General features: G+C 42.9%; 1 protein-coding gene across 1 annotated transcript in view; it reads left to right on the top strand.

The window, feature by feature from the left end:
* Positions 1-16,759, top strand: part of SYAP1 (synapse associated protein 1) — a 48,034-nt gene that overhangs the window by 2,576 nt on the left and 28,699 nt on the right. The window contains exons 2-3 of the mRNA XM_003918881.5: positions 13,924-14,042; positions 14,856-14,922. Of these exons, the coding sequence (XP_003918930.1) occupies positions 13,924-14,042; positions 14,856-14,922 (186 nt within the window). The remainder of the gene's footprint in view (positions 1-13,923; positions 14,043-14,855; positions 14,923-16,759) is intronic.

Raw genomic sequence — 16,759 nt, 5'->3', positions numbered from 1 at the left:
CGGTGGCTCAAGCCTGTAATCCCAGCACTTTGGGAGGCCGAGGCGGGCGGATCACGAGGTCAGGAGATCGAGACCATCCTGGCTAACATGGTGAAACCCCGTCTCTACTAAAAATACAAAAAACTAGCCGGGCGTGGTGGCGGGCGCCTGTAGTCCCAGCTACTCGGAGGCTGAGGCAGGAGAATGGCCTGAACCTGGGAGGCAGAGCTTGCAGTGAGCCGAGATCGCGCCACTGTACTCCAGCCTGGGTGACACAGCGCGAGACTCCGTCTCAAAAAAAAAAAAAAAAAAAAAGAAAACTGGAATTAAACATCTGTGAACCTGACTCCCAGAGTAGATTCGTTTCTTTTTTTTTTTTTTTTTTGAGACGGAGACTCGTTCTGTCACCCCGCCTGGAGTACAGTGGCCGGATCTCAATTCACTGCAAGCTCCGCCTCCCGGGTTTACGCTGCCTCAGCCTCCGGAGGAGCTGGGACTACAGGCGCCCGCCTAATTTTTTGTATTTTTTTAGTAGAGACGGGGTTTCACCGTGTTAGCCAGGATGGTCTCGATCTCCTGACCTCGTGATCCGCCCGTCTTGGCCTCCCAAAGTGCTGGGATTACAGGCTTGAGCCACTGCGCCCGGCCGATTCCTTTTTTAAGTCTTTTGAAATCTACATAAAATCTCAGCCAGGTGCGGTGGCTCATGCCTGTAATCCCAGCAGCTTTGGGAGGCTGAGGCGGGCAGATCACAAGCTCAGGTGATCGAGACCAGCCTGACTAACGTGGTGAAACCTTGTCTCTACTAAAAATACAAAAAATAGCCAGGCATGGTGGCGGACACCTGTAATCCCAGCTACTCAAGAGGCTGAGGCAGGAGAATTGCTTGAACCCGGGAGGCGGAGGTTGCAGTGAGCCGAGATCGTGCCATTGCACTCCAGCCTGGGCAACAAAGCGAGACTCCATCTCAAAAAAAAAAAAAAAAAAATCTCCTGGGAGCCCCATTTGTTATGCATACATTTGTTGAGTGCCTACCTTCAAGACTGGACACTAAATACTTCCTGGTTCCTGGTGACCTATTTATACATTTAGGCAACTCACCAGTTAGTGGTGGGCACCCAGGCCTGCATTCCACTCCCTCACTCAAAACCAAACCTCCTGATCTCCTGATTCTTGGCCTTCCCTCCTGATAAACTTACAACCTCCTGTTGTCACTGTCTCCAAAGGAAGGAACAATTTATAGGAGAACTCACTTAAGAGCTCCTCCCTACCTCCCTCAAGGCCCTATGCCCTTAAGTTAGTTGGTTGGTTGGTTTTTGTTTAAGTCAACCAAATTAGAGCTTTGCCTCTGCTCTTTCTAAAAAAAGAATAAATAAATAAAAAGAAAATCTGTACCTCTGAGAATGTTAAATATCTGAATCATTCACACAGTTTACATCAGTGGGAGGATGACCAAAGATGAGCTTTGTGATATTTGGCTTTTTCTAAACCATCCCTAAAACTACTCTATGCTTAGGAATGGGGAAAGGGCCACTTCCTCCTCCTCCTTTGAAAAGTGCTATTAGTATTGCAGAGGGACTATGTTAGACTGTCCTTTTTTTCTGTAGGGGAAAGTATATTTCAAATTCCAGCTGCCTAACTTGCAAACTAAGAGGACTCCTAAAGTGTACAGAGGTGACTATGTACCTGCTTTGATGCAGAAGTAAAATATCTAATTGAGTTCTGATAACACACCCAGGTTTACAATGCAAACAGTCAATAGCTTGGATCCTAGGGCTTATGAACAATACTTTTTAGAATTGGGGATCTCAATTTGAAGAAGAAACTTAGGGACATTGCAGAAAATCTGAAAGGTCTTTTGCAGAAAAGAAGTCGTAGATGTTCCTTATGAGGATAGACCTGAGGCTGTGAGGTAGAAATTACTAGAGAAGTGAGAAGAATTTTCTGATTAGAGATGAGTAACGATAATTACTAGCTGCCCTTCTAAGTCCTGTGCTTCCCACCCCTGGAAGTGGGGCTACCTGAATAGGAAGGTCCATTCCCACACTAAGATGCTGAAATTCTAAAATTGTATGAAATATAGTATCTTTGAAAAATTAACCAACTACTTTATAAGAATATTAATTTCCTAAAACTTTGCCACTGTATCCTTATTCTCTTCCTATTCTTGCTGCAGGCCTTAAACTCTACCTTGCGCTGTGTTTACTTTGACAAATTTATGTTTTTTTCTGACCTTTGAAGCTCTTCCTACTTTCCTTTATTCTTACCATTCCTTTCAGTTCTTCAAGCCCTTGTCAACTTGCTCAACTGACCTGAGGCAGTATGGGATTGGAGCATGAGCTTGGGATTTAGAGGCAGATAGCCTGTGTTTGAGTTCTCTACACTACTTGCTGTCTTTATTGTTATATCATTTGCAAATTGCAGAAAGTCCAGTGATCAGAAGCTTAATGAAAGGACCTTTATTTTTGTGTGTGGGAGTCCCCAAGAACCATCCCCAGGTTTGATGATTGGCTGGGAAGACTTATGGGACTCAGCATATAGTTGTATTCATAGTCGTGATGTATTGCAATGAAAGAGTACAAGAGTAAAATCAGGAAAGGAAAAAGGCACATGGGTTGGAAGTCCAGGGGTAAGCAGGCACAGTAGCGCCACACAGGATGTGCTTAATTCCTCTAGCAAGGAGTTGTGACAACACATGTGAGATGCTGTCTTCCAGGGAAGCTCATTAGAGACTCAGTGCCCAGGACTCTTATTGGGGACTGGTCACATAGGTACCCTCTGCTTGCCACATATCCAAATTCCAGACCCCCACAAGGAAAGCAGGAGTTCAGCATAAACCACAGTGAGGCATTCTTAGCAGTTTAATAAATGGTGGGAGCCCTCCTGAAATCTAAGTTCCCGGACACCCAGTCAGTGGCCAACCTTGAAAGCAACCTTTCCAAGGATAGCAGTCTCAGGCCTGCCATGTTAATGCTTTTCTGCAGAATCTCCAAGAAGTTTGGGGATGGGAGGGAGGTCCCAGGGTCGGTTCCATGGCTCAACAATGTGATCAGGGAACCAATCTCTTCGACGCTTCCTCTCCTTCACAGTGAGTTGGTTTCCATCCTCAGGCTCGTCACTTCAGACTCACAAGACAGCAACTGCAGTGAAAAGGGAGGACGAGGACTCTCCCCATAGCTCCCTTTTTATTAGGAAAGAAAATCTTTCTGGATGCCACCTTGCAGGTGTCCCTTAAATTTCTTGGGGGTGGAGCTGTCACATGGCCTTTCTAAGCTTCACGGGACTCTCAGAAAGCAAGTATCTGGCAGAGATCCTGACAAAGGCAGTGCCATTACCTTCGTTGGTGTGGACTTGTCAAGATTCATTCTCTGGGGCTGGCCACATGGGCACCCATCAAAATTGGGGTGGTTTTGACAAGGCAGAAGAGATGGGCTACTGGCTGGGCAGTAAGCAAGATCTGCCCCTATCACATAGGACAATTCGTTTTTACTCTGTGAGCCTCAGCTTCCCTTTTTTTGAACTGGGCAGATTATTCCTTCTCCTTGTCCCAGGAAGGTGATGAGAATAAAATGACAATTAAAATGAAGGTAAAATAACTACTTTAAATGTTAGCTGTCGGCCCCCACCTTCCAGAAGGTTGCTAAGTCGTATTCACATACATGTGAATTTGACTTCCTTTTCTTTGGCACTGCTTCATTTCAGACCCTCACTTTATGGACTGAAGTGGACATTGTACTCCTGTTACTTCCTGTTAATGCCTATCTTAGTTTCAGTTTTTTCCTAGCCAGTTCATAAAAACTGCCTTTGGCCAGGTGCAGTGGCTTATGGTTGTCATCCCAACACTTTGGGAGGCCAAGGCAGGTAGGTTGCTTGAGCCCAGGAGTTTGAGACCAGCCTGGACAACATAGTGAGACCCCATCTCTATAAAAAATAAAAATCAAAATAAAAATTGTCTTTAATGTGGTGTCAGCTGATCTCTTTGCAAAATTAATAAATCACTTTTTGTCTTTATGGGCTTCTTCCCTGAAAATCTCTTGTCATGCTCTGCATCTCACTCCCAGGCCACTCTAATAACTCTCTGGAGACAGTTCTCCCTCCATGTTGCCACATTTGCTTAATGAATAATCTTGTTCCTCTTTTTGTCTTTGATTCTCTATTTGTTTGTTTTGCTTTAGAGATGGACGTTCCTTGAGGGCAAGAACTGTGCTTTCTCAAATATTCAGTGTGTTCAGTAAACTCTACCCACAGAGTCATTAAAATCTAACTGAGGAATGAAATGATTATGCTAAAATACCAGTTTTTAAATGACAGTTCTCCCTTGGAATAAAAATCGTTGTTTGAATTCAAAATATGTTTCTGAGGAAAAGGTGAAAGGAATTTATTTCCAAAAGAACCCTCTTCTTTTGGAACTTTAGATTTGTTTCTCTGACTGCAAAGCATGGTTTTGTTCCTGGACCAAACTGAGGGTCGGGCTGCTATTTCTCATGGCTCAATAACGAGATGCAGATGAACTGGGAAGGAAGAGAGTTTTTATTTCTGTTACAGGGAGAAGACCTGGAAATTATCACCAGACCAACTCAAAATTACAAAGTTTTCCAGAGCTTATATACCTTCTAAGCTATATGTCTACGTGTTAAGTGTGCATTCATCTAAAGACATAAGTGATTAACTTCTTTTAATCTATAACTAAGGTCTGAGTCCTGAAGACCTTCCTCTGGAGCCTCAGTAAATTTACTTAATCTAACTGGGTCCAAGTGCTGAGGTGATTACCCTTATCTTGTCTCCAGCTGAATCATGGAGGTTTGGGGAGTTCCTTCAGGCTCCCAATCAAGTTGTTTGTGGAGGCCTGGGGAGTCTCTTCAGACCCCCAGTAAAACTTATTTAATCGTGCTTTAAGGTTCAGGAAAGTCCTAGGCAAAATTCTTGGGCTTTTGTTACATCCCAGCCTTTGTATAGGGCACTGGCTTTTAATATTTAACTTAACCACTCAGCGAGTACTGAAACAGTTGTGATGGAAGCCTATGTTAGTGAGACCTGGTCTGCCACAATCCCTACTGTCAATTTGAGCATGATTTCTATCATGCTTGTATATTTATTTATCATGAGAATCGTAGGGAGATGGGGCATCATAATCTTTCTGGCTACTTCCTGCTTAGAGGGGCTCATCCTCATGGGGCACCGAATGCAGCACTGAAGTAAAAGAGGTTGACTTGTTCCCAGTAGCACTCTCTGTTTCGGAGGCTTCGAGGCAGCACCTGCTGAAACTTAATAGTATGCAACAGCAACACATATAAATAGGTTACTGCTGTTTTCTTCTGAAGTTTAAGTTTTCTAGTCTTCAGTTCACAGGGCTTTAAGAAAGCACAGCTTAGGTTTCAGTGATTTCCAATTAGGAAAAATGGGGGAAAAGGAAAAGGAAAAATTGAAAACATTATTTTGAAGACCTGTAGCCAGAAAAATTAGAATTTAATCCAAACTGTAGAAAATAATAAAAACTGGAAAACATCAGACAAGACTAGAATTTAACAGGTATACAATAGTTTTTGAAACATAATTTTTCTTCCTCCAGTTTCCTATTTTTATTAGAAGACAAATCATGGTAGGACCAATTTGCTTTATTGTACTTGGCCAGTTTATTTGTATAAAGCGCAGCAAGGGGCCAGGCGCAGTGGCTCATGCCTGTAATCCCAGCACTTTGGGAGGCCGAGGCAGGCAGAGCACGAGGTCAGGAGATCGCAACCATCCTGCCTAACACGTGAAACCCCGTCTCTATTAAAAATACAAAAAATTAGCCAGGCGTGGTGGCGGGTGCCTGTAGTCCCAGCTACTCGGGAGGCTGAGGCAGGAGAATGGCGTGAACCCCGGAGGTGGAGCTTGCAGTGAGCCGAGATCACCCCACTGCACTCCAGCCTGGGCGACAGAGCGAGACTCCGTCTCAAAAAATAAAAAATTAAAAATAGAAATAAAGTGCAGCAAGGAAAATTATTTTTTTAAATAAAATTTTTTATTTAATATATTTTTTAAAAATTAAAAAAAAAAAAGGCTTTGATGAAACTTTGTTCCATAGAAGGAATCTGAGATAAGGCTTTTTTTCTTTTCTTTTCTTTTTTTTTGAGACAGAGTTTTGCTCTTGTTGCCCAGGCTGGAGTGCAGTGGTATGATCTCGGCTCACCACAACCTCCCGCTCCTGGGCTCAAGTGATTCTTCTGCCTCAGCCTCCCAAGTAGCTGAGATTACAGGTACACGCCACCATGCGCAGCTAATTTTGTGTTTTTAGTAGAGACGGGGTTTCTTCATGTTGGTCAGGCTGGTCTCGAACTCCTGACCTCAGGTGATCCACCCACCTCGGCCTCCCAAAGTGCTGGGATTACAGAAGTGAGCCACCGTACCCGGCAAGATAAGACCTTTTTAAAGCCAAGCCCAGCCATGGATTTGTACCATCAAATACCTATGACGTGGGTGAATTCCTCTCCTCTTGAGGTTCCAAGATAACTTGGGGTTCCCGGCCTGTCAGAAAGTGACATTCTTTACTTACCACAGATCAGAAACCCTGTACAGGGACTATGTACACAAAATATGAGGGCAGTTTTCCAAGGGCTTTCTTGGCTCCATAAGTCAAGTTTGATTCATTAAAGGAAAACACACCATTCCAGTCAAAGCCTTGGTAAAATAACCAGTTTTTCCAGTTGTGTCCTGTTACAAATGAAAACAGATTCTTATTGAACTTATGCAAATAACTATATTTCCATAATTAAGAATACTCACAAATAGTTTCCAAATTCTGGAGAAAATCAGGTAGAGAGAAGAAACAAATATGCTCCCCATTTTGTTCATTGGAGTATACAAAATTGTTAAAAGCTGTCAGTAGTTCAAAAGAAAAGTTTCCTTGACTCTGAAAAGCAAAACAAAGAATTAGCAATATTTTAAGCAAAAAGTCAAAAAAATCACTCCAGTCTGCTATTCAGTTCATGCAGCTAATTCCTGTCCTGCTTGATATTAATGAACATTTTAGGTCTTCAGGAGTCCTGAACATTTTTTCTCTATTCTGATGTCACAATCTCCAAAATTATCAGAAACCTGCATTCAAGAGCACATGTTAGAGCTTTATAGCTGATTGTAAGATCACCTTCTAAAGAGGACCAAAACAGCCGGGCACAGTGGCTCATGCCTGTAATCCCAGCACTTTGGGAGGCCAAGGCAGGTAGAGCACCTGAGGTCAGGAGTTCAAGACCAGCCTGGCCAACATGGTGAAACCCCCATCTCTACAAAAATACAAACAAAATTAGGTATGACGGCAGGTGCCTGTAATCCCAGCTACTTGGGAGGCTGAGGCAGAAGAATCACTTAAACCTGGGAGGCGGAGCCAAGGTCATGCCATTGCACCCCAGCCTGGGTGACAGAATGAGACTCCACCTAAAAAAAAAAAACTAAAGAGGACAAAAACAAGACAACAATTGTTTATAGATGACAAAAAGTTTTAGGGTAGCCATAGTTAAAGACACAATTGAGGCTGGGCACGGTGGCTCATGCCTGTAATCCTAGCACTTTGGGAGGCTGAGGTGTGTGGATTGCCTGAGCTCAGGAGTTCGTGACCACCCCAGGCAACACAGTGAAACCCCGTCTCTACTAAAATTACAAAAATTTAGCTGGGTATGGTGGTGTGCACCTCTAATCCCAGCTACTCGGGAGGCTGAGGCAGGAGAATTGCTTGAACCCGGGAGGTGGAGGTTGCAGTGAGCCGAGATTGCACCACTGCACTTTAGCCTGAGCAACAGAGCGAGCATCTATCTCAAAAAAAAAAAAAAAAAAGACACAATTGACAAGAAAATCTGTTACCTCTGTGGCACACAATTATTTAACATAATTATAATTATTACTGATAACATACACTGATATATCAGAATTATAGGAGTTTCACATGATTTTGGAACACATGCCAATAACATATTTATACATATATGGCCCAAGGAAAGCCAAACCCCATTTTATATTTGGCAATGCTTCCTGTATGGTTTTTGGTACTAAATAAGCCAAATTTCACCTTTATGTTAGTGTACTATTAATGTTAAACCCAATTCTTATTAAAACCTCATAGACATATTGACCCAATTTTAATGTTTGACCATAAGGTAAGATTTTTATAGACCTCTTATAACCCATTATAATTTTCATTAAAGAGCAGGTTAGTGCTCTTTAATGAAAACAAAGAGAAATCTGTTTTGCTTTTATGTTATTGATTGTATTGATTTTTTTTTTTTTTGAGACGAAGTCTCACTTTGTCACCCAGGCTGGAGTGCAGTGGTGTGATCTCGACTCACTGCAACCTCTGCCTCCCGGGTTCAAGCAATTCTCCTGTCTCAGCCTCCCAAGTAGCTGAGACTACAGGCATGTGCCACCATGCCCAGCTAATTTTTGTATCTTTAGTAGAGATGGGGTTTCACCATGTTGGCCATGTTGGCCAGGCTGGTCTTGAACTCCTGACCTGATCTGCCCGCCTCAGCCTCCCAAAGTGCTGGGATTACAGGCGTGAGCCACCATGCCTGGCCTATGTGCTTTTATTTTAATACTCAATTTACAGAAAAACTGGATGATACCCTTTTAACTTTGGCCAGTATGTTTACACACAGAATTTCCTTTACAATCTACCTTCCACAGCTTGCTTAAACCTTCATGTTTATTTTATCCAACTTAAAACAATCGTTTCCTTTTAATCTAGGCAAAAATTCACATTCTCATGCCTCCTTATAATCTTTTTACCAAAAGCATATTTTACTTCCCTTGTAAATATGCTTTTTACCAAAAAAAAAAAATATGCTTTTTACCAAGAGCATATTTTACTTTTCCATGTTAAAACTGTTTCTTCAGGCCGGGCACAGTGGCTCACACCTGCAATCCCAGCACTTTGGGAGGCCAAGGTGGGCAGATCACGAGGTCAGGAGTTCAAGACCAGCCTGGCCAACATGGTAAAACCCCGTCTCTACTAAAAATACAAAAATTAACCGGGCGTGGTGGCGGGCACCTATAATCCCAGTTACTCAGGAGGCTGAGGCAGGAGAATTGCTTGAAATCGGAAGGCAGAGGTTGCCGTGAGCCAAGATCGCACCATTGCACTCCAGCCTGGGTGAAAGAGCGAAACTCCATCTCAAAAAAAGAAAAAAAAAACAAAAGCAAACAAACAAAAAACCTATTTCTTCAGTAGTCTTAAATGCATGTTACACTGTTAACTCTTAGCAGCCTTTACTTTTGGTGAAAACTTTGATAAGTTTGGGATTTTATGTACTAGGTGTGGAGCCTAAGACCTAGACAGAAGTGCAGATAAGGTCTGACTTATTCCAGCATCTAACTCCATGTGTCCCAGGCCTTACCTAGCTGTAAAACAGGCAATTTGTACAGCTAGGAGTCATAGTGGCATTTTATAAAGCATTTAGGAGACCTAATCACCTTTAAATTATACGATATTTGTTGCATAAATTCCCTTTCATAAATTCTTTCACGACTTACACAGACAAGCTATGACATGCCTTGACTTTCTGACTTGTCCTAAACATCCCTCTTTTTTAACATCCAGTTACTTTAGTACAAGAATTTGCCATACAGATCCTTTCTTATATAAAATCTCTTTTCTTTAATACCTTTTTGCATAGCTAGGGGGCATGGCTAATTTCACATGTCTCCAGGCCTTATCTAGAATCTAATGCTCCACAATAAATCGAACAATGTTTAAATTGAAGAAGGAATTTATGACGCAAAGCGTTTAGCAAACCTAATATTTGACCTGCATAATTTAGACCAAATGTTTATGTTTTGAAGATATTTTACCAGTAATCTTTTAAATTATCTTTATTTTTATTACTTTATTTATATATCTCTTATTTCCTTGTTTCTTTTACCATGTTTTTTATATAACCTTTAAATAAGCTTTGAGTTAGACAAAAATTAGTTACCCTTTAAAAAGGACACACTGTTTAGAAAGAATGTTTTCCTATAATCTATTTTTATTGGAAAATACCCAAATAATGAAATATTTGTTGTTTAATTTAATATTACTTTAGATTCAAAATTATGACATTTGTTTACAAGTATTTATCCCATTACATTTATCTAATTATTTATTTTAATCATTTACCTAGATTATTTATAAAAACTGCAGTAGTCATCATTGAAAGTTATGAGACCACCATTGCAAAATTACAACTGAGACAGTGAAAGTGATCTGCTGTAACTGACTCTATCTTGCTTCTAACCTCTAAGCTATTCTCATTCATTAACTTAGTTTATAGTTTAGCTTTGAAACAAAGATGATAACCGTCCTTTCCCAGAACAAACTTCCTTTATGTCTGTGAACTAGACTGCCTAAGGCCACAAGATCAGAAGTTAGGGTATTTTACTAAATAATTCAAGATGTAGCTATCTTCATTAAACCAATATCAATGTTTTATTTATTAAAAATTACGCAAGCAGCCGGACACGGTGACTCACACCTGTAATCCTAGCACTTTGGGAGGCTGAGGTGAGCAGAACATCTGAGGTCAGGAGTTCAAGACTAGCCTGGCCAACATGGTGAAACCCTGTCTCCACCAAAAATACAAAAATTAGCTGGGCATGGTGGCGGACACCTGTAATCCCAGCTACTCAGGAGGCTGAGGCAGGAAAATCACTTGAACTCAGGAGGCGGAGGTTGCAGTGAGCTGAGATTGTGCCATTGCACTCCAGCCTGGGTGACAAGAGCGAAACTCCGTGTCAAAAAAATAAGAAAGAAAAAGAAATTACACAAGCAAAGATCACTCTGTTTTGGACTGAGTTATCGTTTTGTAGCCTCTATGCCAAATTTTGACACGTTATAGTATTTGGCAAAGATAAGTATGAAATTGCTTGATCAACAAATACAAGCAAAAACATGCTGGCAACTCTGAAGACATTTCTAATATTACTTTATCAATAATGTTTAAAGCTAGCTTACTTATCGAAGATTTTACTTAAGTCACATAAACTTGAAAAAGCATTTGACTAGTCTTTCCTTTTTTCTGTTAAAGTATTTAAACACTTTTATTTTTCTGTGAGCCAACTAATTAGAACTCTTTCATATATTTTCAGTAGTGAAATCATTTAGTCATGCTTTAAGGTTCAGGAAAGGCCTAGGCAAAACTCCTGGTGAGCTTTTGTTACATTCCAGCCTTTGTATAAGGTCACTGGCTTTTAATATTTAATTGAACCACTCAGTCAGTACTGAAACAGTTGTGATGAAGGCCTGCGTTAGTGAGACCTGGCCCACAACAGTTTTACAAACTAGTATGGCTGTCTACCCATTTTATCATACCACTCTGTACAAGTAGAGTAGTCATAACTAAGAAACGAGTGATTTCACTCAAGCTCAGCATTTGTTCTATCACTCCTCATTCATCCATTCAACAAGTACATACTGGTCACTGGTCATCCACTGGGGATACAATGGGGAATCAGACAGCCTGGGTCCCTGCACTCATGGGGCTCAGCATGGGCTTTCAGTCTGGCTGAGAAGACATTCACCAAGTAATCGGTAGAGTGTTTTGAAGATTGTTGATCAGGCAACAGTCTTCAGGGATATATGGAGGGAACCCATCTCAGGACATCCATCCTAGTCAAGGGAATATTTCCTAAGGAGAAGTGATATTTAAGTGGCGACCCACAGCATATGGAGAGTTAGCCAGATAAAGACAAGGCAGACAAAAACCTTTCAAACCAAGGAGGCCTCCTTGGAGGTAGTAAAGAATTTCCATGTGATCATATGACTATAGACTAGGAAGAAGGAGAAAGATGAGAACTAGAGCAGAGATAAGTAGCAAGTAGCTTCCTGTGGTATTTCCTAGGGGTGTTACGTTGGGGTTGACAGATAAACAGTACCAGACACAGTGGGAGGAAGTAGACTGTTAAATGGGAAGCTGGTGAAAGGATCATTCAGATGGAGTGATAATATTACTGGCTCCCAGGCACACATACAGTCTGCTGGTTTCCTGAAAGTAATACCACCCACAGAATGAGGATGGAATCTGGTGGGCAGAGCTCCCTTCGCCATTCGTATGGGACCTTCTCCACCTGCCTGCCCCTTCAACAGGTGTAAGTAAGAGAGGCAAGACTGCCCTAATGTGCCAGCTATTTCTCATAAGAGGAGGACGTCAGTTGCCTGGGGGTATCCCTCAGCAGGTCTAGCTTCAAGACCTGCCTCAAGTCTCTTTCAGCAGCCTGGATTCTGTAGGATGTGGACTTTGAAATGATATATGTCTACAAATGAACCCTGATAGTGCAATAGAACCTTGACACTTACATCTTTTCAGGTCTTCCAGAAAGCTAATTCTGTGGTTTTGTTTTGTAAAAACTGGACGTTTTTTGGGTTCCACTTTTAATCTTTTTTTGTTTTGTTTTTATTTTTTTTTTGTTTTTTATTTTGAGACGGAGTCTCGCTCTGTCACCCAGGCTGGAGTGCAGTGGCCAGCTCTCAGCTCACTGCAAGCTCTGCCTCCCGGGTTCACGCCATTCTCCTGCCTCAGCCTCCCAAGTAGCTGGGACTACAGGCGCCCGCCACCTCGCCCGGCTAGTTTTTTTGTACTTTTTAGTAGAGACGGGGTTTCACCGTATTAACCAGGATGGTCTTGATCTCCTGACCTCGTGATCCGCCCGTCTCGGCCTCCCAAAGTGCTGGGATTACAGGCTTGAGCCACCGTGCCCGGCCTCCACTTTTAATCTTGTTCTACATATTTGCTCATTATTAGTAAGAATGATTTCTAGTCCAGGCTCGGTGGCTCACACCTGTAATCCAAGCACTTTGGGGGGCCAAGGCAGGCGGATCACCTGAGGTCAGGAGTTTGAGAGCAGCCTGGCCAACATGGTGAAACCCCATCTCTACTAAAAATAGAAAAATTAGCCTTGTGTGGTGGCGGGCGCCTGTAATCCCAGCTACCCACTTCCACTTAAACCTGGGAAGTGGAGGTTGCAGTGGCCGGATCTCAGCTCACTGCAAGCTCCGCCTCCCGGGTTTACGCCGTTCTCCTGCCTCAGCCTCCCGAGTAGCTGGGACTACAGGCACCCACCACCTCGCCCGGCTAGTTTTTTGTATTTTTTAGTAGAGACAGGGTTTCACCGCGTTAGCCAAGATGGTCTCGATCTCCTGACCTCGTGATCCGCCCGTCTTGGCCTCCCAAAGTGCTGGGATTACAGGCTTGAGCCACCGCGCCCGGCCGGGCTTAGCAAGATTTCTATTTATTATTTAAAATTCCCCCAGATTCATCTTGGGACATGTTAATTTGAGAAAGGAGGGGCATTTTTTCTTTGAACAGGAGGGAAGGAGGAGAAAATAAAGATGGCATACATGAGATCTAGAAAGGAAGGAAAGTATAAAGGAGCCTTGTCCTTACTGGCCAAGTAGGAGGGTAGATTATTTACTGAGATAAATTAGAACCAGAGACTTAGCCGGGCGCGGTGGCTCATGCCTGTAATCCCAGCACTTTGGGAGGCTGAGGCAGGCAGATCATTTGAGGCCAGGAGTTCGAGACTAGCCTGACCAACATGAGGAAACCCTGTCTCTACTAAAAATACCAAAAAAATTAGCCGGGCGTGGTGGCAGGTGCCTATAGTCCCAGGTACTCGAGAGAGTGAGGCAGGAGAATCGCTTGAACCTGGGAGGCAGAGGTTGCAGTGAGCTGAGATCACGCCACTGCACTCTAGCCTGGGTGACAGGGCGAGACTGTCTCAAAAAAAAGACAAACAAACAAAAAGAGATGAATGAAAGGCCCCATATGGTTGACCAGTCCTCCAAGAAAGTGGTGCTTTTCAACACTATCAGTGCTTCTCATTCCTTGTTTCAAGTCTTTATGAAAAAGGAACATGCCCTAATGCTTTAGATTCTCCTAAGATCTCTTTAAGGGATAAATCTCAAACATAATAACCACAGATTCTTTTTATTCTTTACAGACTATTTATTTAACTTTGCATCTGCTGCCACAAAAAAGATAACTGAATCAGTTGCTGAAACAGCACAAACAATAAAGAAATCCGTAGAAGAAGGAAAAATAGATGGCATCATTGACAAGGTACATTCAATTATCTTTTGGAAGTAGAAATGTATGAAATTCATTGTTTCCTCTTGATTGTTTCTTCTTCTTATGAACATTTTTTAACCTAAGTAGAATATCATATTCTGATAAAAATGTTAATTGTTGAGATTTTTGGTTTTTTCCTCTCTTTGTGTAACAAGTATCATTCAAATTACAGTACTTGGTTTAAATAGCTGTTTTTATTTTAATATATTACAATCAATACATTGATACTTGGGGGTTATACTAAACTTCTCATGTTTTTTGTTTGTTTGTTTGTTTGTTTTGAGATGGAGTCTCGCTCTGTCACCCAGGCTGGAGTGCAGTGGTGTGATCTCATCTCACTGCAACTTCTGCCTCCTGGGTTCATGCAGCTCTCCTGCCTCAGCCTCCCAAGTAGCTGGGATTACAGGCATGCGCTAACACACCCAGCTAATTTTTGTATTTTTAGTAGAGATGAGGTTTCACCGTGTTGGCCAAAACTGGTCTCGAACTCCTGGCCTCAAGTGATCCATCTGCCTCGCCCTCCCAAAGTGCTGGGATTACAGGCATGAACCACCACGCCTGGCCAACTTTTCATGTTGTAAGTTTAACTTTATAACTGTTTGAGGATATATTTATGCCTTTGCATCATGCAACTAAGGTCCTAACCTATTAGGAACAACCCTTTTAAGACTCTAAGGAGTGAGTTTGTTTTTTGCAATGGGCCTGTAGCATTTCGTTTATGTTGGTAAATATTTGAACTAAGGAAGTCATCAGTTCAACCTTAGATATATTGCTATTTAATTTGACTGTGTATTTTTTTAACAGACAATTATAGGAGATTTTCAGAAGGAACAGAAAAAATTTGTTGAAGAGCAACATACAAAGAAGTCAGGTATGGTATAGGTTTGTCTTAATTAACCTGCCAAGTTTTATTGAGCACCTGTTATGTGCTAGATACCACACTGAGGCTCTGAGAACACAAAAATGCATATGCAACGGCCCCATCCTTTGGGGAGCACAAAGACTAGTGAAGGAGACAAACCCATAAACTTCCATGATTTAAAGGAAGGGACTAGATTGTTTCTGGGTGGGGGCTGCCAGTGCCAGCCCCACTGGGGAGCTGGCTGTGAAAGGGGCAAGTAAGCTTTCAGTTCTGATTTTTTTTTTTTTTTTTTTTTTTTTTTGAGACGGAGTCTCGCTCTGTCACCCAGGCTGGAGAGCAGTGGAGCGATCTCGGCTCACTGCAAGCTCCGCCTCCCAGGTTCACGCCATTCTCCTGCCTCAACCTCCCGAGTAGCTGGGACTACAGGTGCCCGCCACCACACCCGGCTAATTTTTTGTATTTTTAGTAGAGACGGGGTTTCACCGTGTTAGCCAGGACGGTCTTGATCTCCTGACCTCATGATCCGCCCACCTTGGCCTCCCAAAGTGCTGGGATTACAGGCGTGAGCCACCGCGCCCGGCCTGATTTTCTCTTTTTTTTCCCCCCGTTGAGACAGAGTCTTGCTCTGTCACCCAGGCTGGAGTGCAATGGCTTGATCTCGGCTCACTGCAACCTCTGTCTCCCGGGTTCAAGCAATTCTCCTGCCTCAGCCTCCCGAGTAGCTGGGATTACAGGCGCCTGCCACCACGCCCAGCTATTTTTTTGTATTTTTAGTAGAAACAGGGTTTTGCCATGTTGGCCAGGCTGGTCTCAAACTCCTGACCTCGTGATCCGCCTGCCTCAGCCTTCCAAAGTACTGGGATTATAGGCATGAGCCACCGTGCCTGGCCTCATTCTGACTTTCTACCACATGCCCAACACAGTGCTCGGTATGCACATGACAGGCATTTAGCAAGTGGTGGCTCCCTTCCCGCTCTCTTCAGGAGAAAAAATGGAAGAGCTTCCCAGGGAGGCGAGTGACTGCACCTGCAGTGACAGAGGGCCGTAAAGAGTCACGGGTGTTTGGAGAACGTACTCAATACATTACTGCTGAGAGTTGCCTCTTTATATGTTTGAAGTTATAAGGCCTCAGTATGCCTACTCTTACCATTTGGTAGCACCCAAACACAAAACCAGCATCGTGTCTTTTGAGTTCGCAAAAGTAGTATAACTGTAATCCCAACACTTTGGCAGGCCAAGGCGGGAGGATCACTTGAGCCTGAAGTTCGCGACCAGCCTGGGCAACATAGTGAGACCCTATCTCTACAAAAAATAAGAAATTAGCCGGATGGATGTGGTGGTGCACACCTGTAGTCCCAGCTACTTGGGAGGTTGAGGCAGGAGGATCGTTTGAGCTTGGGAGTTTGAGGCTGCAGTGAGCTATAATCATGCCACTGTACTCCAGCCTGGACTACAGAGTGAGACCCTGTCTCAAAAAAAAAGTAGTAGAAAACAATTCAGTTCAAGTTGTGCCACAGTTAGTCCCATGGTGGATTTCCATCAGGCATTCTTGCACCTAGGTAAACTCAAAATCATGAGGCAACTTTTTTAGACAAGTGAGGTATACAAGTTAGCATCACTTAGTGATTATTTGGAAGCAACAAAGTGATCCTGGCTTGGGACTTCATAGGAGCCAGATGCCTTGGAGATAGAACCGTGAGGGCAAGTGGGGGTGGAAGGTTTGCAGTCAACTCTGAAGTTCTTTTAGGCGTGAGTTACATCAGCCAAGCGCTAAAATTTTAAGCCTGTAATCCTGGTGTTCTTTGGGAGGCCGAGCGGTGGATCACAAGGTCAGGAGATCGAGACC

The sequence above is a fragment of the Papio anubis genome, chromosome X, assembly GCF_008728515.1.
Source record: "Papio anubis isolate 15944 chromosome X, Panubis1.0, whole genome shotgun sequence".
In the NCBI taxonomy this organism is placed as follows: domain Eukaryota; kingdom Metazoa; phylum Chordata; class Mammalia; order Primates; family Cercopithecidae; genus Papio; species Papio anubis.
This window is presented reverse-complemented; position numbering and strand designations above follow the sequence as displayed.